We start from the raw sequence: 20,896 nt of genomic DNA, 5'->3' as shown, positions 1-20,896 counted from the left end.
TTCAAGCCTTTCACACATTCATTCATTGTAGGCTGAGGCTGGTCACGCCGCCATTCCATTGTTTTATTATCTGCAATAATAATGCATGACACTGACACACCACCACATGGATATACAGCAGATGTCTGAAACGTACCACCTGCTTGTTACAGTATTGCCAGAACCAGAGCCTAAAGGATACACATTTAGTATCAGTCAGCCATTTTTAAGTACCATAAATAAAACAAACAAACATATGCCATCACAAACACTCTTTACCATTTTATAGATCTTTCCATTCACACTTAAAGTATGTTCAATTACAAATGTGTCTGTACTCTGTAGCATGAATTCATTGCTCTGAAAATATAATCTTCTCCGGGTAAACTCCCTTGAGGACCAGTGTGGCCACCAGTGAGAGGAAGGCCACCACCGACAGTATAGTACGCAGGGCTTTGAACCAGCTGGGGTAGGTGGGCAGCAGAGACAGGTCATAGTGTAGGGAGATGCCTAGCCCCATGATGACCATCATAGCTGCTGGGGTAATAGTGTCACTGAACAGCATGGCCAGCCAGGCTAACAGGGATGGAACCACGCTATTGGCCAGGTTGATCCAGTCTGGCTTGGCCGGGCTAGTCTCCGGGATGGCAAAGCCCCACCGCGCACCGCCCAGGAAAGACAAGATAGACGCTCCATAGGCCACCTGGGCGAAGGCCACTTCTGGCAGGTAGGTCTCGGTCACAGCCATGACGATCGGAGCAGCGATGAAAGGGATAAGGCTGGAGAGGCTCAGGTACAGCGCTGGTTTGGGGCTCTTTCCCAGGTCTCTCATGTCATAACGGAGCAGGTCCAACTCTCTGGGTGGAGGCTCTGGTTGTTGTCGTTTCTTCAGCCTCGCAGCAGAGCTGTGGAAGTACTGCGTCCTCAATAGACCAACAGCATCACTTATTTTAGGGAGCAGCCTGGCCGAGGAGACCCTGCAGGGCCACAGGGGACAGGAACTAAAAGAGGCATCAGAAACCCAGGCTGAGGCACCAGCAGACAGCCAGGACATCTGCTGTAGAGAGTCCCAATGCATCCATGGAAAGAGATTCAATAAGATGAGTAGATGGACATGACATGAAACAATGTTTAGTCTCCTCTTACAGGTAAACTCACCTTGTGAGCAGTAAGAATGGGTCTTCTAAATATACCAGCCAACATCTTATCTGAAAAAGTAGACAATGTTAATAGATATCCCAAAATCTGAATAGCATATGAATGTCTGAAATCTCTGCAGTAACCTGCCTGTTTAGCACGGAGTTGCTTGTGTAGAAAGTCATATACTGTTAATGTCTCATCAAAATCACTGCCTCTGCGCAGAGAACATATCTATACTATCTCGGATTATTGTATTCTTGCTTGTTTTTCAAATCGGAATTAAATGTTGTTATAAATAAGTAAAAATCCGCTGTCCCTGATGTCAGACATACACCCTGCCGATTTGTGTGCGAACGTATATTTCTTCCGTCCGTACAGTGACCTATGAGAAGTCTGGTTCCACAACAGTTACCCCCCCAGTAACGACGAATTGTTCAATTAAATGTGGTGGATATATTTGCTACATAATTAAACTGATAAACTGACAGTCAAAGACCACAAGTTACAGGCACAGCAGATATCATTGTTTATAAACTGTTTATAACTCGTGGACATGTGCTCTTCAATCGATTAGTATGTCTAGGACAAACAGGAACAAGTAGCAAGCTAGGATAGCTAACGTTACTGTTAGCTAGTTCAAACGAAAGTCTGATAAAACGGGATCTCACAAGCCAAATGTACTAACTACGACAGCTCATATGATATATTTGCGGTTGCAAGACAGGCATGTTCCGCTTACACGTACATATCGGATAATAGCTGAATTGACAGAGACAAGCGATCACAGTGGTCTGTGTGAGGCTCGAGACATTTATCTCTAGGTAGGTGGCCATTTTGACACAGTTGATTTCGTCTGCTGCTAGCTCCATTTATCATCCATTGCCGTTGACAGTTACACTTTTCGATGTTCATGTGTCATCACGTCAAGTAAATGCATATATAGTCATTTATGTTGTTAGCTAATATAATAATATTGAAAGTTGCACCATGAGTAATCGTTCATTGGCGAGTCGCACTCATTCAATGGCCTGCTAGCAGTAACGTTAGTTTGTACGTAATGCTTGTTTACAACCGAGCCTGCTAACTAGTTTGCTAGTTGCTAGCCATATTACATAACTCTAACTGCCCATTGTAATTTTCTTGCCTAAATGTTGTGTTTCTTAACAGTGTTGATCTGCTGCAAAGGTGTGAAGAAGTATTTTGAATAGACGGCTGAGAAGTAAAGAAGAACACTTAGTTTTGTTTTGTTCAATGCCAATCCTTACAACAACTTCAGCAACAATCTCTTCTGCCAAATGCTACAGCAAAGTCAGGATTGTACAATCTCGTGAAAGGCAGACAGTTGTTAGATATCTTTTGAAAATTATATGAGTGACCTTTTATTAAGGAGTGTTGCCTCTGTATGACTCAAGTATAATTTTATAGCTAAGAAGTGAGTCAGTTTACATGAGTATGTGCTTTGAATTAATGGTGTATCTGACCAACAACAATAGCCTAGGTTTGTCGTGTCTGAGGGTAAGATAAATGCAAAAAGGTGCACAGAACCAAATCTCCAGTACGTTCTCTAGCAATACAACCTCTACAATAGTGAGTTAATAAGAATGTCAGGCTCCTTCTCACACCCCTTCTCAGAAGAGTCAGGATTTAGGGTGTGTTGATTGATACTACTAACAAACACAATGTTAGTCACATCATAGCGATAGGCCCCCTTGGGTTTTGTTATGTGACTGAACCGTGAACCCCCCGTTTCTCCCTGTCGTCGCCCTCCGGTTGTGTGGATGAGGTGAACACAGGCTTTTCGCTGTTTTCCCCTTGAAACGTCACTGTGAGGTAGACCCCCCCCCCCTCCCCCTCCCCTTTTTTTTCCAGAGAGTGTCCACATCTGGAGATAGGATGAGTTGGTGAGGAGGAATCAGTGTCAGGGCTGGCACAAAGTGCTGCTTCGATAAACCTTTTGAGAACATAGAACAGTTGAGTTGACTTTCCTCACTGACTCACACAGTCAGGCCTAGATCAAACAACCAGACAGATCCCTACTACATATGCTTGCTTTTCATTCATGTCTGTCTGACTGATTCAATCGAATCATCTCGACACCAGCCAAGACCTGCAGTACCGATAACTGCCAGTCTCCTTACCACCCAAGCCCCTTCTCCACTCTCTCACCCTGGGAACTGGAGCTTCTCTCTGCCGGGGGCTCTGTCTCGCTCAGGCTGAAGAGTGGTCCTACATCCTGGTCTGCCTTAGCTTAACAGACACCAGGGCTGGGCCAGCTGTACCAAGAGGAACACATACCACACTGACAGAGAGAAGGGCCACTGGACTACAGAGCTGACTACTCTGGGTAAGAAGATTTGTTATGTCATTCTGGTCAAGCTGTCGGTGGGTACAATCAGTGTCCTCTTTATACTGAAGTGAAATGACACTAACTACCAAGTGATTTGGCAGAGTTCACATTCGCACACACTTCGAAAAGATGCAATGATGATCAGTGTAAATCCTAATGAATTAAAATCATTCATTTTCATTATTTGGGTAAAGATGAATAAAGACTACCATAAGTTGTCTGTCATAAGCAGCCTTACATTATCTTGCATGAAACACCAACTCCTCTGAAGTAACACTGATGGTTATTCACACTCATTTCTGTCTGTTATTAGAGGTCTGGCAGTGATATCCCTCTTTCCTTGCTTCTACAGATCCTGGCCATGAGGTTTGATGCCACGCTCTACTGACAGGAGACACTGGACCTAAATGGCGCAGCATGACTTTGTTCCAGCCTGGCTTAACTTTTCCACGCCTCAGCCCGCCAAGGTAAGTGAGCAGGGCCGGTTTTGGCTATCCTAGTCTATTGCTCCTCTATTGTTCTACAAGCAAGTCGGTAGGCTGATGACATCATGACTTCCCATCAAACCATCACGACTTCCCATCAAAACCTTTGCAGTTGTCTAAAAAACACTATTTTGCTCAAAACATATTTTTTTTACCCTTTAAGCCAAGTGTACACTACACAATTTAGCTGTCCCAGACAAGTTTTTGAGATCGGAGACAAAATCCTCATGTTGTTGCCCTCTCGGTGCGCAGTCTTCACCGGCGCGTTTATTGTGAGCAGGTCAGAACCGCAATCTGAACACTTCCGATCCTGTCTTTGAGCAATCCCAAACGTCCCAGTATTTTCAAACGTTTTAATTTTATCTGCACAAAATCTACAATGCTCTTGTAGTGTAAGATGTGCAATGACAAGTTTTGAGAACAGTGATCAGCAATAGCCAATGAGAGCTCATCAGAGAAGACATTGTTTCGAAACACCCAGAATGTGTAGACTCTTGAGCCGGAGCGATTACTACTTGCGTTTGTACTTGCCAATGTCACTTTAACCAAAGTCCATCTCAAATTGTGTTGTCTCTGAAGTTCACAAGCAATGTTATTTATTTATTTTCTTAAATGTTGATCTTGTCTCATTGCTGCAACTCCCCAATGGGCTCGGGAGGCGAAGGTCGTGTCATGTGTCCTCCGAAACATGACCCGCCAAACGGCGCTTCTTAACACCCACCCGCTTAATCTGAAAGCCAGCCGCACCAATGTGTCGGCGGAAACACTTTTCACTTGACGATCGAGGTCAGCCTGCAGGCGCCCGGCCCGCCACAAGTTTCTAGCGCGAGATGAGCCATTGATTTTAAGTAAAGCGCCAAAACCTCCCCTAAGCCGGTCGACGCTGGGCCAATTGTGTACCGCCCTATGGGATTCCCGATCACGGACGGTTGTGATAAAGCAAGGGATCAAACCTGGGTCTGTAGTGACGTCTCTAGTAGAGGTCGACCGATTAATCGCAATGGACGATTAATTAGGGCCGATTTCAAGTTTTCATAACAATCGGAAATCGCAATTTTTGGGTGCCGATTTCCGATTATTTTTTTAATTTAAAAAATGTTTTATATATTTTTTTTTATACCTTTTATTTAACTAGGCAAGTCAGTTAAGAACACATTCTTATTTTCAATGACTGCCTAGAATGGTGGGTTAACTGCCTTGTTCAGGGGCAGAACGACAGATTTTCACCATGTCAGCTCAGGGGTTCCAATCTTGCAACCGCACAGTTAACTAGTCCAACGCTCTAAACATTGCACTCCACGAGTAGCCTGCCTGTTACGCGAATGTAGTAGAAGCCAAGGTAAATCGCTAGCTAGCATTAAACTTATCTTATAAAAAACAATCAATCATAATCACTAGTTATAACTACTGATCCAGTTTAGCAGGCAATATTAACCGGGTGAAATTGTGTCATTTCTCTTGCGTTCATTGCACGCAGAGTCAGGGTATATGCAACAGTTTGGGCTGCCTGGCTCATTGCGAACTAATTTGTCCGAATTTTACGTAATTATGACATACATTGAAGGTTGTGCAATGTAACAAGAATATTTAGACTTAGGGTTGCCACCCGTTATATAAAATACCGAACGGTTCCGTATTTCACTTAAATAATAAACGTTTTGTTTTCGAAATGATAGTTTCCGGATTCGATCATATTAATGACCAAAGGCTCGTATTTATGTGTGTTATTATGTTATAATTAAGTCTGATTTGATAGAGCAGTCTGACTGAGCAGCAGCAGGCCCGTAATCATTCATTCAAACAGCACTTTTGTGCGTTTTGCCAGCAGCTCTTCGCAAGCACAGCGCTGTTTATGACTTCAAGCCTATCAGCCTAATGGCTGGTGTAACCAATGTGAAATGGCTAGCTAGTTAGCTGGGTGTGCGCTAATACTGTTTCAAACGTCACTCGCTTTTAGATTTGGAGTAGTTATTCCGCGGCTTTTGTGGAGCGATGGGTAACGATGCTTCAAGTGTGGCTGTTGTCGATGTGTTCCTGGTTCGAGCCCAGGTAGGGGCAAGGAGGGGGATGGAAGCTATACTGTTACACTGGCAATACTATAGTGCCTATAAGAACATCCAATAGTCAAAGGTATATGAAATACAAATGGTATAGAGAGAAATGTCCTATAAATACTATATTAACTACAACCTAAAACCTAACACCATCCTAAAGTCTCATGTTAAAAGGAACCAGTAACTTTCTTATGTTCTCATGTTCTGAGCAAGGAACTTAAACGTTAGCTTTTTTACATGGCACATATTACTTTCTTCTCCAACACTTTGTTTTTGCATCATGTTTCATTATTTATTTGAGGCTAAATTGATTTTGATGTTTTATATTAAGTTAAAATAAGTGTTAATTCAGTATTGTTGTAATTGTCATTATTACAAATAAAGTAAATCGTCCGATTAATCGGTATCTGCTTTTTTGGTCCTCAAATAATCGGCATCGGCGTTGAAAAATCATAATCGGTCGACCTCTAGTCTCTAGCACTGTGATGCAGTGCCTTAGACCACTAGGGAGGCCCTACAAGCAATGTTACTTAATTCAAAATGTTGGCTAGGTATTTCAACTCTGTATGGCAAGTGTGAATAAGGCTGCGTTAACAATCTAATCATCACATCATTGTGTTCACGAGACAGCGTAGCATGGACGTTTGGATTTTGAAAGTCGTGTGGTGTAGACCAGGCATTAGTGTGTGTACTTTACTGTATTTATACTTGGAATATCACTTTTCAACAGGAAAAGTTAAAAAATGACTGGAGGACATCTTTATGCTCTGAATATCAGCTACCCACCTTTATCAGGAGTAATCTTGAGCCTATTTGCAATGAGAATCCATGCATTTACACAGCGGGAAATGCAAAGTCTTTTCTTTTTCGCTGTGATGCAGCTCGTCAAAAATATACTAATACAAACTTGAAATCACTGATTATCATGACAATTTAGCCAACTGTGTGAAACTCCTAGACAGCAGTTTCCTTTGACCTGGCCTGTTTTTAGGATATACACCTGTGGGTGAGGCTATTTGATCGGAAAAACTTGCATGATGTAAAAAGTGTCTCATGACATTTGTCATAAATTTGATCTCCATCCTGTAGGCTACAGAAAACACCACTCGGTCTACCGTAGGCTACAGGCTACATACTTTACAGTGCCTTCAGAAGTGTTCACACCACTTTTTCCACATTTAGTTGTGTTACAACCTGAATTAAAATTGTATTCAATTGTGATTTTTTTGTCACGGGCCTACACACAATACCCCATAATGTCAAGTTCAGAACTAGTAATGTTCTTGACAAGTCAGGTAATAAGTTGCATGGACTCACTCTGTGTGTAATAAGTGTTTAACAGGATTTTTGAATGACTACTTCATCTCTGTACCTCACACATACAATTATCTGTAACGCCTCTCAGTCGAGCAGGGAATTTCACACAGTTTCAAAGACCAAGGAGGTTTTCCACTGCCTTAAAAAGGGCACGTATTGGTAGATGGGTAAAAAAATTAAGAAAAGCAGACATTGAATATCCCTTTGAGCTTGGTGAAGTCATTAATTAAACTTTGGATGGTGTATCAATAAACCCAGTCACTACATTAATACAGGTGTCCTTCCTAACTCAGTTACCAGAGAGGAAGGAAACTGCTCAGGGATTTCACCATGAGGCCAATGGTGACTTTAAAACAGATACAGAGTTTAATGGCTGTGATAGGAGAAGACTGAGGATGGATCAACAACATTGTAGTTACTCCACAATACTAACCTAAATGACAGAGTGAAAAGAATGAAGCCTGTACAGAATAAAAATATTCCAGAACATGCATCCTGTTTGAAATAACAAAATAAAAAATGTGGCAAAGAAATTAACTTCATGTCCTGAATACAAAGTGTTATGTTTGGGGCAAATATAACACAACACTTCACTGAGTACCACTATCAATATTTTCAAACATTGTGGTGGCTGCAACATGAGTGTGCTTGTCACCTGCAAGGACTAGGGAGTTTGATAATAAGAAATGGAATAGAGCTAAGGACCGGCAAAATCCAAGTGGAAAACCTGGTTCAGTCTGCTTTCCAAGAGACACAATTGCCTTTCAGCAGGACAATAACTTAAAACACAAGAAGAAATATACACTGGAGTTGCTAACCAAGATGACATTTAAATGTTCCTGAGTGGCCTAGTTACACTTTTGACTTGAAAATGGCTGTCTAGCAATGATCAACAACCAACTTGACAGAGCTTGAAGAATTCTGAAAAAAAGAATGTGCAAATATTGTACAATCCAGATATGAATATCTCTTGTAGACTTACCCAGAAAGACTTACAGCTGTAATTGCTGCCAAAGGTGATTCTAACATGTATTGGTTGAATACTTATCTAATCAAGATACATTAGTGTTTTATTTTTTACAAATGTTAGATTTTTTCTTCCATGTTGACATTACAGAGTATTTTGTGTAGATTGTTGACAAAAAAAATAAATTAAATCCGTTTTAATCCCACTTTGAAACACAACAAAATGTGGAAAAAGTCAAGGTGTGTGAATACTTTCTGAAGGCACTGTATGTTAAGTCATTTTTGACGGGACATTGGTGGAGCGCCTCAACTGCACCCTGGACACGCGCGCTGGACATGGACAATATTTTGCACCCATGCCTTTGACAAAGTGGGTACTAAACGGGGCAGCCTCAGCTCTCACCTAAATAGCCCATATGCCACTGGGTGAGATAAATGTTAATTGTTTTGGGGCAGAATTATGTAAGATATATGTGTTGTTGGAGGTTCATCTTGGTCTGTTTAGCTCGGGAAATGTCCCAGCACCTCTCTGGGTCTCTCTTACAGGGCCCTCCTGCCTTAGACCGCTGCAAAACCTGCCTAATGGGGGTGGGGCCTGTAAGTGAGACCTAGAGAGGTGCTGGGGGTTAGGACAGGACAGGCATCCTATAATTCCTACTAATTCCTACTACAGACCATCACTGCCTGGCACGGCAATTGCTCGGCCTCCGACCGCAAGGCACTACAGAGGGTAGTGCGTACTGCACAGTACATCACTGGGGCTAAGCTGCCTGCCATCCAGGACCTCTACACCAGGCGGTGTCAGAGGAAGTCCCTGAAAATTGTCAAAGACCCCAACCTCCACAGTCATAGAATGTTCTCTCCACTACTGCATGGCAAGAGGTACCGGGAGTGCCAAGTCTTGGACAAAAAGGCTTTCTTACCCCAAAGCCATAAGATTTTTACCCATTTAACATTACATTTACATTTAAGTCATTTAGCAGACGCTCTTATCCAGAGCGACTTACAAATTGGTGCATTCACCTTATGACATCCAGTGGAACAGCCATTTTACAATAGTGCATCTAAATCTTTTAAGGGGGGGGGGGGTGTGAGAAGGATTACTTTATCCTATCCTAGGTATTCCTTAAAGAGGTGGGGTTTCAGGTGTCTCCGGAAGGTGGTGATTGACTCCGCTGTCCTGGCGTCGTGAGGGAGTTTGTTCCACCATTGGGGGGCCAGAGCAGCGAACAGTTTTGACTGGGCTGAGCGGGAACTGTACTTCCTCAGTGGTAGGGAGGCGAGCAGGCCAGAGGTGGATGAACGCAGTGCCCTTGTTTGGGTGTAGGGCCTGATCAGAGCCTGGAGGTACTGAGGTGCCGTTCCCCTCACAGCTCCGTAGGCAAGCTCCATGGTCTCGACAGCCTTGGTTTCTCAAATGATTGCCTCGCCTGGTTTACCAACTACTTCTCTGATAGAGTTCATTGTGTCAAATCGGAGGGCCTGTTGTCCGGACCACAGAGTTAAATTCTCAGGCCGACTCTCTTTTCTGTATACATCAATGACGTCGCTCTTGCTGCTGGTGATTCTCTGATCCACCTCTACGCAGACGACACCATTCTGTATACTTCTGGCCCCTCCTTGGACACTGTGTTAACTAACCTCCAGACGAGCTTCAATGCCATACAACTCTCCTTCCGTGGCCTCCAACTGCTCTTAAACGCAAGTAAAACTAAATGAATGCTTTTCAATCGATCACTGCCCGCACCTGCTCGTCCGTCCAGCATTACTGCTCTGGACGGCTCTGACTTAGAATACGTGGACAACCACAAATACCTGGGTGTCTGGTTAGACTGTAAACTCTCCTTCCAGACTCACATCAAACATCTCCAATCCAAAATTAAATCTAGAATCGGCTTCCTATATCGTATCAATACATTCCTTCACTCATGCTGCCAAACATACCCTCGTAAAACTGACCATCCTACCAATCCTCGACTTCGGTGATGTCATCTATAAAATGGCCTCCAACACTCTACTCAACAAACTGGATGCAGTCTATCACAGTGCCATCCGTTTTGTCACAAAAGCCCCATACACTACCCACCATTGTGACCTGTACGCTCTCGTTGGTTAGCCCTCGCTTCATACTCGTCGCCAAACCCACTGGCTACAGGTTATCTACAAGTCTCTGCTAGGTAAAGCCCCGCCTTATCTTTATATGCCATTTAGCAGACGCTTTTATCCAAAGCGACTTACAGTCATGTGTGCATACATTCTACGTATGGGTGGTCCCGGGGATCGAACCCACTACCCTGGCGTTACAAGCGCCATGCTCTACCAACTGAGCTACAGAAGGACCATATCATTGCTTATCTCAACTCACTAGTCACCATAGCAGCACCCACTCGTAGCATGCGCTCCAGCAGGTATAGCAGGTATAGCCAATTCCTCCTTTGGTCGTTTTTCCTTCCAGTTCTCTGCTGCCCATGACTGAAACGAATTGAAAAATTCTCTGAAGCTGGAGACTCACATCTTTCTCACTGGCTTTAAGCACCAGCTGTCAGAGCAGCTTACAGATCACTGCACCTGTACATAGATGGGCTGTCTACCTACCTCATCCCCATACTGGTATTTATTTATTTTGCTACTTTGCACCCCAGTATCTCTACCTGCACATTCATCTTCTGCCGATCTACCATTCCAGTGTTTAATTGCTATATTGTAATTACTTCGCCACCGTGGCCTATTTATTTCCTTAACTTACCTCATTTGCTCTCACTATATATACTTTTTGTTTTCTTTTGTTCTACTGTATTATTGACTGTATGTTTTGTTTATTCCATGTGTAACTCTTGTGTTGTTGTATGTGTAGAATTGTTATGCTTTATCTTGGCCAGGTCGCAGTTGTAAATGAGAACTTGTTCTCAACTAGCCTACCTGGTTAAATAAAGGGAAAATAAAACATTTAAATTACACACAAGTATAAATGCCCATTCATTTCACCAGATAAGGTTTCGTAGTGTAGTCTACCCTAATATACAGACAAACAAACATGCCGTAGCCGAGTGGCTTTCAAGGAGCCACATTCCATTATGTCTGAAACGTTATCGATACAGTCTACCGGTAGCCTACTATAATTTCAAGTGAGGCAAAAACGAAAAGTAGGCTCGCAAGACTATTCTACAGGCGTCAGGCCGAAGACTGAACACACACTTGCATATCATTAGCAAAGAGACCGAGCAGGCAGGCCAGCGCGAGGTAGGGAGAGGCAGAAGTGTGCTCATATGTTTTGGTAATCTGCACCTCTCAATGTCTTGTCTTGCCTACCTTGCAAATTCAAGTAGCCTAAAGCCTCTTCCTCTGATTTTATGTGAATTACACAACGGCCCAGGCCTTTATAGCCTGTTGGTTGTAACACGGAAAATAATGTTTTGTGATAATTGTGATTTTAATTAAGTGGGGGGGTTCTTAACGTTAATGATCTCAACTTCGTTTAAAATGTTACTTTCACACCCCCATTTTGGTATAGTGTAATGGCTTGTGAGCTATTGCTCTGAGTGGTTACTGAGGCTCTTATATATGTGCCCCTCTGTCTCTCTTTCTCTGTCTCTCTCTTTGACGCTTTCTGTATCTCTTTCTCCATCTCTGTACATCTCTCTTTCCCTCTGTATCTCTCAGTCTCTTGCAGCGTTTGAGAGGCACGGAGAGAATCTTGCCCGCGGTGATGCTCGGCCCGCTGTGAGCCGCCGCCGCCATAACTCCTCCGACGGCTTCTTCAACAACAGCCCTCTCAGAGCACCTGCAGGTAGCACATACACATGGTCTTACCCTACCTGACCCTGACTACCAAATCAACGTGTATTAGTCACAGATATACATATGTTAAAGTAGGGTTGAACAGTATGTGTGTGTGTTGAATGGATTATGAGGTCCAATCAGTTCTTAACCTTCATTTTACTTTACCACTCCTGGTTGCTAGGTGATGGGTTGCACCATCCCTCTCTCCTGCGGCATGACTCTGTGGACTCAGGCGTGGCTAAGGGAGGGCAGGGGGGCCTGGGCAGCGGTCTCTGGGGGCAGGAGGGACCCCACCATGGGCGCCACACCAAGCGCCCTGTGGGGGACAGGGACAGGGAGCGACCAGGGCCCCACCGTCAGCGTAACGGGACCTTCCACCCCCGGAAAGGAGGCTTCCTGCCAGTTGAAGGAGGCCATGAGGACAAGCTGAAGTTTGTGGAGGAGGATTTTGTGGGTGCCCTCTCATCTTTCTCCAGATGTTCATTGCTTGAATTAAAAACAATTCCAAAGATTTGGTTTATCAAGCTGTTTCAGATCATTTTAAAATTGTTAGTGACCTGCTGGGTGATTACTATGTTTAAATTACTTCAGACAACTTTTGTTAAGTTACGGGTGTTCTTGCTTTTTTCCACAGCCCTCACTCAATCAATCAGAGAGCATTGGGAAGCCGGTGGCCCAGCCTCATGCCGTAGGGACTCCTGTAGGTGTTTGGGGTGAGTGAGGAGCTCTGCCAGTGACTGGCTTTGAAAGGGAGCAAGCCTGATTGATTGATTGGTAAATCCTTCCCCCACAGAGCACCCCCCTAGTGCCAAGCAGACCATAACTAAGATGTTGGTCATCAAGAAGGTTTCCAAGGAAGACCCTGGTGCTTCTTTCTCTGCTGGTTTCGCCAACACAACGGTACCCCACCTAACCAACGGCACCAAAACCCCAATCTCCTCATCCAGTGTCTATAAGAACCTGGTGCCCAAGCCTATCACCCCAACCAAGGTAGGTAAAGAAAAAAAAGGTAGGCCCTAAATATTGTCACGTCCCCAGCCAAGGTAGGTCCTCACTACTGCCATCTCCTCAACCAGGACAGGGTATAATCACTAGTCACACCCTCCGCAAAGGTAGGACCTCACTACTGCCATCTCCTTGTGGGGCGGCAGGTAGCCAAGTGGTTAGAGCGTTGGTCTTGTAACTGAAAGGTTGCAAGATCGAATCCCCGAGCTGACAAGGTAAAAATATGTCGTTCTGCCCCTGAACAAGGCACTGTTCCAAACCAGTCATTGAAAATAAGAATTTGTTCTTAACTGACTTGCCTAGTTAAATGAAGGTACAAATAAAAACAGGACAGGGTATAATCACTAGTTGCATCCTCAGCCAAAATAATGAATCATTACATTACTTTATTTTTTCTCTCTGCAGGCTGTTCCCTGGAAGCCAAGCGGGAGAGAAACCAAAAGCAGTTTTAATATATCTGGCTGGGACTCCGCCTTCACCAACCCTGCTGCCTCTGTGAACAAACTTCTTACGCATGTCACTGCCCCGACCTACGGCCCGACCTACGGATCACCCAAGGAGGTGAGTCTGACCTCTGACAGGGACCAGAGGGCAACGTACTTACAGTTGAAGTCGGAAGTTTACATACACTTACGTTGGAGTCATTAAAACTCATTTTTCAACCAATCCACAAGTTTCTTGTTAACTAACTATAGTTTTGGCAAGTCGTTTAGGACATCTACTTTGTACATGACACAAGTAATTTTTCCAATAATTGTTTACAGACAGATTATTTCACTTATAATTCACTGTATCACAATTCCAGTGGGTCAGAAGTTTACAGACACTAAGTTGACTGTGCCTTTAAACAGCTTGGAAAATTCCAAGAAAATTATTTTATGGCTTTAGAAGCTTCTAATAGGCTAATTGACATAATTTGAGTCAATTGGTGGTGTACCTGTGGATGTATTTCAAGGCCTACTTTCAAACTCAGTGCCTCTTTGCTTGACATCATGGGAAAATCAAAAGAAATCAGCCAAGACCTCAGAAAAAAAATGGTAGACCTCCACAAGCCTGGCTCATCCTTGGGAGCAATTTCCAAACTCCTGAAGGTACTACGTTCATCTGTACAAACAATAGTATGCAAGTATGAACACCATGGGACCACGCAGCTGTTATACCACTCAGGAAGGAGACGCGGTCTGTCTCCTAGAGGTGAACGTACTTTGGTGCGAAAAGTGCAAATCAATCCCAGAACAACAGCAAATGACCTTGTGAAGATGCTGGAAACAGGTACAAAAGTATCTATATCCACAGTAAAACGAGTCCTATACCAACATAACCTGAAAGGCCGCTCTGCAAGGAAGAAGACACTGCTACAAACCCACCATAAAAAATCCAGTACGGTTTCCAACTACATATGGGGACAAAGATTGTACTTTTTGGAGAAATGTCATGTTGTGAGGGTGCTTTGCTGCAGGAGGGACTGGTGCACTTCACAAAATAGATGGCATCATGTGGGAGGACAATTATGTGGATATATTGAAGCAACATCTCAAGACATCAGTCAGGAAGTTAAAGCTTCATCGCAAATGGGTCTTCCAAATGGACAATGACCCCAAGCATACTTCCAAAGTTGTGTCAAAATGGCTTAAGGACAACAAAGTCAAGGTATTGGAGTGGCCATCACAAAGCCCTGACCTCAATCCTATAGAAAATTTGTGGGCAGAACTGAAAAAGCTTTTGCGAGCAAGGAGGCCTGCAAACCTGACTCGGTTACAACAGCTCTGTCAGGAGGAATGGGCCAGAATTCACCCAACTTATTGGGGAAGCTTGTGGAAGGCTACCCGAAACGTTTGACCCAAGTTAAACAATTTAAAGTCAATGCTACCAAATACTAATGGAGTGCATATAATCTTCCGACCCACTGGGAATGTGATAAAATAAATAAAAATAAAATAAATCATTCTCTCTACTATTATTCTGACATTTCACATTCTTAAATAAAGTGGTGATCCTAGCCGACCTAAGACCGAGAACTTTTACTCAGATTTTTTTTTATTTATTTAATTTTTTACCTTTTATTTAACTAGGCAAGTCAGTTAAGAACAAATTCTTATTTTCAATGATTGCCTAGGAAAAGTGGGTTAACTGCCTTGTTCAGGGGCAGAACTACAGTTTTGTACCTTGTCAGCTCGGAGGTTTGAACTTGCAACCTTCCGATTACTAGTCCAACGCTCTAACCACTAGGCTACCTTGCCAATTAACTTTCAGGAATTGTGAAAAACTGAGTTTAACCTTATTCCAATTTGTAAGTCGCTCTGGATAAGAGCGTCTGCTAAATGACTTAAATGTAATGTAAATGTAAATTTGGCTATGGTGTATGTAAACTTCCGACTTCAAGTGTGTGTGTCTCTCTCTCTCTCTCTCTCTCTCTCTCTCTCTCTCTCTCTCTCTCTCTCTCTCTCTCTCTCTCTCTCTCTCTCTCTCTCTCTCTCTCTCTCTCTCTCTCTCTCTCTCTCTCTCTCTCTCTCTCTCTCTCTCTCTCTCTCTCTCTCTCTCTCTCTCATTTATTTATTTATATATATACACACACACATCTCATTTAACATTTATTTTATCAGGGACTCCTACTGAGACAAGGTCTCTTTCAGAGATGAGTCCTAAATACAGAAAAGACACAAAATATAAATACAAAATGTAATCATAAAGAAAAACACGGTCATTTAAAAACAAACATATTCATCAGTAATAAGATCTTCAATCAGCTTTCTGAATTCCCCTCGAGGCTCCAGCACATCAAATCTAAGAAAATGTTGAAGATTGTTCCACAAATAAGGTGCAAGAAAACTAAAAGCAGATTTACCCAACGCAGTAGAGACCAAAGGAATTCCCAGAGTTAACCATCCCTGAGACTGGGTGTGGTAACTTGTATGTCTAAAGTTTAGTTATGATGTTAGGTACAGTGGGACTTTTTGTAAAAGAGCTTTATAAATGAAAACATAGCAATGTATCAAACTAGGAGACATCGAAGAGGGCCAACCAACTTTCTGGTAGAGAATGCAGTGATGATTACTAAAATTGTCACCCGTAATAAAGAGTTGGAGTCTGAAAACACTGCTCTAGCATTCCAACTCTGACCCACTCTACACTTGATTTGATACAATTTATTTGAAAAGACTTACAATTGATTTGGTAAGACCTCTCTCAGCCTCCCTCCAGCATCACCCCTCCCATCGACGTCACCCTTCCTCGTCTGAAGCTGATGCGTCGCAGCACCGACCGGAAGAGTGAGTTCCTGCGAGGCCTGAAGGATGATAGGAACTGGGACGGGCCCACCTCTACCAGTCCATCAGAAGCTAAGGAGAACAGAGGAGACTTACAGGAGAATGGGATCCCTCACTCCCTCAGCGACTCGGACACAGATCACCTTTCCAGCTCGTTGGAGGCAGAATACAGGTAAGTTGCACCCACATGCACATACCCTCTCTTCCTTCACACCCTCAGTGACTCAAACAGTAAGATCCTGAAGCTGAGTGGGGTGTGTTGGGTTGGGGGCGCTGTAGGGCGGTGGACCCGTGGGGTCAGGGTGGGGCGACCAAGCTAATTTGTGTGAAATTAACGAGCATTTCATGTTGAGCATGAAAAACCCAGCGGCGTCGCAGTTCTTGACACACTTATACCGGTCGCCTGGCACCTACTACCATACCCCCGTTCAAAGGCACTTCGATCTTTTGTCTTGCCCATTGACCGTCTGAATGGCACACATACACCATCCATGTCTCAATTGTATCAAGGTTAAAAATCCTTCTTTAACCTGTTTCCTCCCCTTCATCTACACTGATTGAAGTGGATTTAATACTTAAAAGTCTACAGACGCACCTGTGCGTCAATCTGAGTAACATGATACAAAATCCCCATGGGCTGCGTCTCCATCCACCACATCTTCCCATGTCAGGCCTTCCGCATCTGCGGAGGGAGGTGGCTGAGCTACTGGGGTGTTTGTCAGACCATGAAACATCCCGAAAATCTGTCTTCTCAAGAAAACGTTTGTAGTGTCCGAACGGTTTCCGTTTTGCTCTACGACCCCCACAAGTGTCACAGGACACCTCTGAAGTCGGTAATGCTGATGTCTGTAGCGTCCAAACCGTTTAGATTCGGACGCTACTATGACCCCACTGTGGAAGGGGAGACTCATGAACACACTGGTGTTCTCCGTTTTCCTCTAGGACCCCCACCAGTGTCACGGAACTAGTCTGAAGGTAACCCATACAAACACATGGAAGTATGGAGGTAGTTTTGTGACCCCAAAAAACAAGGGGTTAAATGTGTAAAAGGGTGAATATTTCCTGAGCTTTCTTACATCTCCTAGATATAGGACAATCACTTCAAAGCTTGTTTTACCAGTGATCTCCGCCTCTTCTGGTAGGTTGCTCAAAGCTATGGGCTGGCAGGAGTACCCAGAGAATGATGACAACTTTTTGCCCATCACTGATGCTGAGCTCCAAGAATTTCAAGCTAAAACTGAGAAGGTAAAAGCTATACATAGCTATTTACATGTGTTACTGTGAGCCTGTGAGTGGATATCTCTCTATAGCTAGGTTTCCATCCAATTGGTGACATTTTTTTTCAAGCATATATTAAAAAATGTGCACAAAAACAATATGCGCATTTTCCCACAAGAGGGGTGTTTTCATCACACTGACTTGTTGCAGATCAAGTGCTGTGCATGGTGATGACGTAAGGCACATAAAAACCACTTCTGCAGTTAAGTTCCCATGTACAAATAAAAAAACACAAATGGGTTAACATCGCATTTTCAACTCTACCATTCAACTCTCTGTCACAAAAACTGTTGCAATAAATAGCAAACTTGCCTAATGTGGTTCTGGTGCATGCTCTCTGGACAACAGTTTGCTGATAAAGTGGACCGGTTACATGATCTGATATGGATAAGAGCAAGGTCATTTTATTTGATAATCGGCAACAAGCGCCGTTCAAATAATAGTCTACCCTCGATATTTAGCCTATTGGAAATTTGCATGATCACTGTGCACTTAACCATGTGAAGTTCATCATAAATTATTCCAACGTGAAGTTCATCATAACTTATTTAATCTGCCTATAAACTTTTCATGCTTTTCCTATCGTGGTGAAAGGCTGTGAAAGACTGTGGTAGGCCTACAATGTGACATATCATTGCGTGATTAATATCAATATTTTCACATTTTCACCGCCATTTCACCATATCGAACAAACAAATTGTCTATCGACATTTATGAATTTGGATCAGGTCTGCATGAAAAGTTTGGAAACCTGGTTACTGTTGTTATTAATCTATCTGTCTGTTCTAGTTGAAGAGGAACAGGCTGGTCCAGAACGGTGTTCTCCTGAAGCCTCTTCTCAAGGGTGCGCCCCTGCCCCTGCTGTCCTGGAGAAGCCCTGTAGAGCCTGAACTAGAAGAGGTCTCAGAGTCCGAGAGCACGAGCAGCAGCCAGACAGACGACGATGACACCTAACTTGGCTTTACACCCCTCCTCTTCTTCTTCCTCTTCACGTCACGCTCATTGCACTCGTCTGTTTTACACTTCTTCCTCGTTCACAAGAGACTGGTCATACAGACACTGGTGTGACAGAGAGGGGTCAAAGGTCATGCCTGAGGGTCTTCTTGGTTTTCCTTCTGCTTTTTCTTTCCTTTCTTTCTTTCTTTTTTTGACCCCTTTGTTTGGTCTTTTCCTAGAAGCTGAAATGATTATTGAAAGCAAAACACATCAGCATTTTTCTTTTGATTTTGTGATGAAAGAAGCTAACCCATGATGTTGACAACAACCAAACCAATAATGATTTTACTTGCAAATGACTTCATCGATTGATACTTAATTTTGTTGAAAGATGGCTTTGACACCTGCTCTTGCTGAAAGAATTTGTAGCATTTGTGTTGAGATGAAACAATCATTGTGAGCAGTTGATATTGACATTGCTTCCAATCCCCTAAATAACCCTTCTGACAGGATTTAGGTTTGTTTTTTTGTTTTGGTCCATTTAAAGCCGACAAATGGTCTTATTTGAACAGTGTAAGGCATGTTTTTGCTCATCATTATATTTCTCCTAAGCGGTAGGAGAACAGTCATTTACAGTTATGGACCACCATTACTTTTATTGCAGTACTGATTGAATGTAGCCAGTAAGGGCATAAAGAAGAATAAAACAACGTTCTGAAGTAATGGAAATGTCACTTTACCAAACTTATTCTGGAGAAAAACTCAATTATTCCATCGTAGCTGTTCAAGCTGATTGTCTGTTCTTAGTTCACCAACCACCATAATTTTCAGATGTTCAAAATGCTAAGTTCTATGGTTGATAAAGAATGTAAACGTACAGCCCCCACCCTCAAATACTCCTGCTTCTTGTATTAAGATACAACCTGGTTTTCTTTCTTACATGAGGGACTGCTTTTGAAAATGATGCATTTACCAGATTGCAACAATTGTCCTGTCTGGTAGAATGTTCAGCTGGCTTTATCACAGATTATAGGCTCTTTGTTGTTTTTATTTTCTCATTTGGAACAGCTGTAAATCCCACATAGATATTTCTTTTTTTTGCATATTGTTCTTGCAGCCTTGATATTCAGGGTGGATTGTAAAAAAAAATACAATACAAATTGTGAGTTTTGAAAAATGTAAGATTATTTTGATAACATTATTTACATATTTTTAAAGATAAGGTTTCCTGTAATGGACTGTCTGTATGAGAAAGAAACTACTGCATCTTGGATAAATGTAATTGTAATAAATATTTTGCATCGGTTTGCCAAACATTTGTCTGCTTCTCTATCTAAGAATCTAAATGATCCACAAGTGATTTGTTTAGTTTTAGATTTATCCAGTGACACCTATAAAATCAATTTGCGTCATCAAAGATTATAGAGCTGATTTGAGAAGTCTGCAGATGGGGTGAGTTAGTTGTAGCCACTACAGGGCAGCAGAGGATGCTTGAGAAGTCTGTGTTGAGGCCCTCCACCCCTCTACAACACAGCCATCGACGTGGTGATTGTAACCAACAAACGGGGAGATCACCAGAAGCATAACCAATACTTTATGCACAAGAGTAAGCTAACCGTAGACCTATGTTGATTTGGAGAAAAGTGGTAAATAGATGAATGATAATAGCTGAGCTCATTTAGGAGTATATTTAGTTTTCACTCTCGTGATACGTGGTGTGTGCCTTTATTGTTGCCCAGTGGACTTGGTTAAAAGGATGCAGTGATGGAGTCATTGGGAGAGTTTCGCTGTCCACAGTGTAGTATGGTATTCCTCTCCCTCCGACTCCTGGAGAAACAGAAAGCATTGTTCTGTATCGGGAGCAGCATTGGAGATCCCGTGGTGCTAAGACAATGGCAGCCAGAGCGCAAGGGGATCTATCCAAAACCTGCATGACCCATGATCTTATAAGAGTAAGTACGTTGGCTCTTAGTGTAGTGTGTGTGTGTGTGTGTGTGTGTGTGTGTGTGTGTGTCTGTCTGTCTGTCTGTCTAACATTGATTGTTTCTGACAGCTGAGAGAGCAGAGGGGTATGCCCCTCCAGAACATGCAGGGGAGGGCCAATGCCACAGCATGGAGGGCTGGGAGAGAAGACAACCTACAGGGCAGTGTGTCAGAGTCTAGCCTTGAGGAACCTCACTGACGAGGTGCCTAATAACGCTCAATCCCACCCATCTAGACATGCAATACAATTTATAGTCATCTTGATAGTCCCTTTAATATTAAATAATATTACTTAACATACAGACAAATGTCATGCTTTAATTTACAGTTTCACAAGCTGAAGATGTCGATTGAGGAGAG

The 20,896-nt window shown here is 43.0% G+C and overlaps 2 protein-coding genes across 5 annotated transcripts; one reads left to right on the top strand and one right to left on the bottom strand.

Annotated features, from left to right (window-relative positions):
* Positions 1-42: 42 nt before the first annotated feature.
* LOC118393631 (transmembrane protein 69-like) lies at positions 43-1,481 on the bottom strand. Of its 2 annotated transcripts, none has more exons than XM_035786496.2 (3): positions 1,267-1,481; positions 1,138-1,187; positions 43-1,033 (listed from the first exon to the last, which is right to left on the bottom strand). In XM_035786496.2, exons 2-3 carry the CDS (start codon positions 1,180-1,182, stop codon positions 332-334), a joined length of 747 nt encoding a protein of 248 aa, XP_035642389.1. In that variant the 5' UTR covers positions 1,183-1,187; positions 1,267-1,481; the 3' UTR covers positions 43-331. The 2 variants fall into 2 exon arrangements, with proteins under 2 accessions (XP_035642389.1, XP_035642379.1); XM_035786486.2 differs by having other exon boundaries at positions 43-1,036; positions 1,267-1,480.
* A 245-nt stretch (positions 1,482-1,726) lies between these two features.
* On the top strand, positions 1,727-19,867 carry LOC118393612 (vasculin-like protein 1). Of its 3 annotated transcripts, none has more exons than XM_035786464.2 (11): positions 1,727-1,940; positions 2,287-3,463; positions 3,819-3,933; positions 11,949-12,075; positions 12,250-12,518; positions 12,703-12,781; positions 12,862-12,968; positions 13,479-13,634; positions 16,264-16,511; positions 17,482-17,584; positions 18,407-19,867. In XM_035786464.2, the coding sequence occupies exons 3-11, from the start codon at positions 3,874-3,876 to the stop codon at positions 18,569-18,571; spliced, it is 1,314 nt and encodes a 437-aa protein (XP_035642357.1). In that variant the 5' UTR covers positions 1,727-1,940; positions 2,287-3,463; positions 3,819-3,873; the 3' UTR covers positions 18,572-19,867. The 3 variants fall into 3 exon arrangements, with proteins under 3 accessions (XP_035642357.1, XP_035642343.1, XP_035642351.1); XM_035786450.2 differs by having other exon boundaries at positions 1,729-1,940; positions 12,862-13,058; XM_035786458.2 differs by lacking the exon at positions 1,727-1,940 and adding an exon at positions 1,954-2,046 and having other exon boundaries at positions 12,862-13,058.
* The last annotated feature ends 1,029 nt before the right edge of the window (positions 19,868-20,896 follow it).

The sequence above is a fragment of the Oncorhynchus keta genome, chromosome 1, assembly GCF_023373465.1.
Source record: "Oncorhynchus keta strain PuntledgeMale-10-30-2019 chromosome 1, Oket_V2, whole genome shotgun sequence".
In the NCBI taxonomy this organism is placed as follows: domain Eukaryota; kingdom Metazoa; phylum Chordata; class Actinopteri; order Salmoniformes; family Salmonidae; genus Oncorhynchus; species Oncorhynchus keta.
Note: the sequence above shows the minus strand (reverse complement) of the source record. Positions and strands in the feature narration are given on the sequence as shown.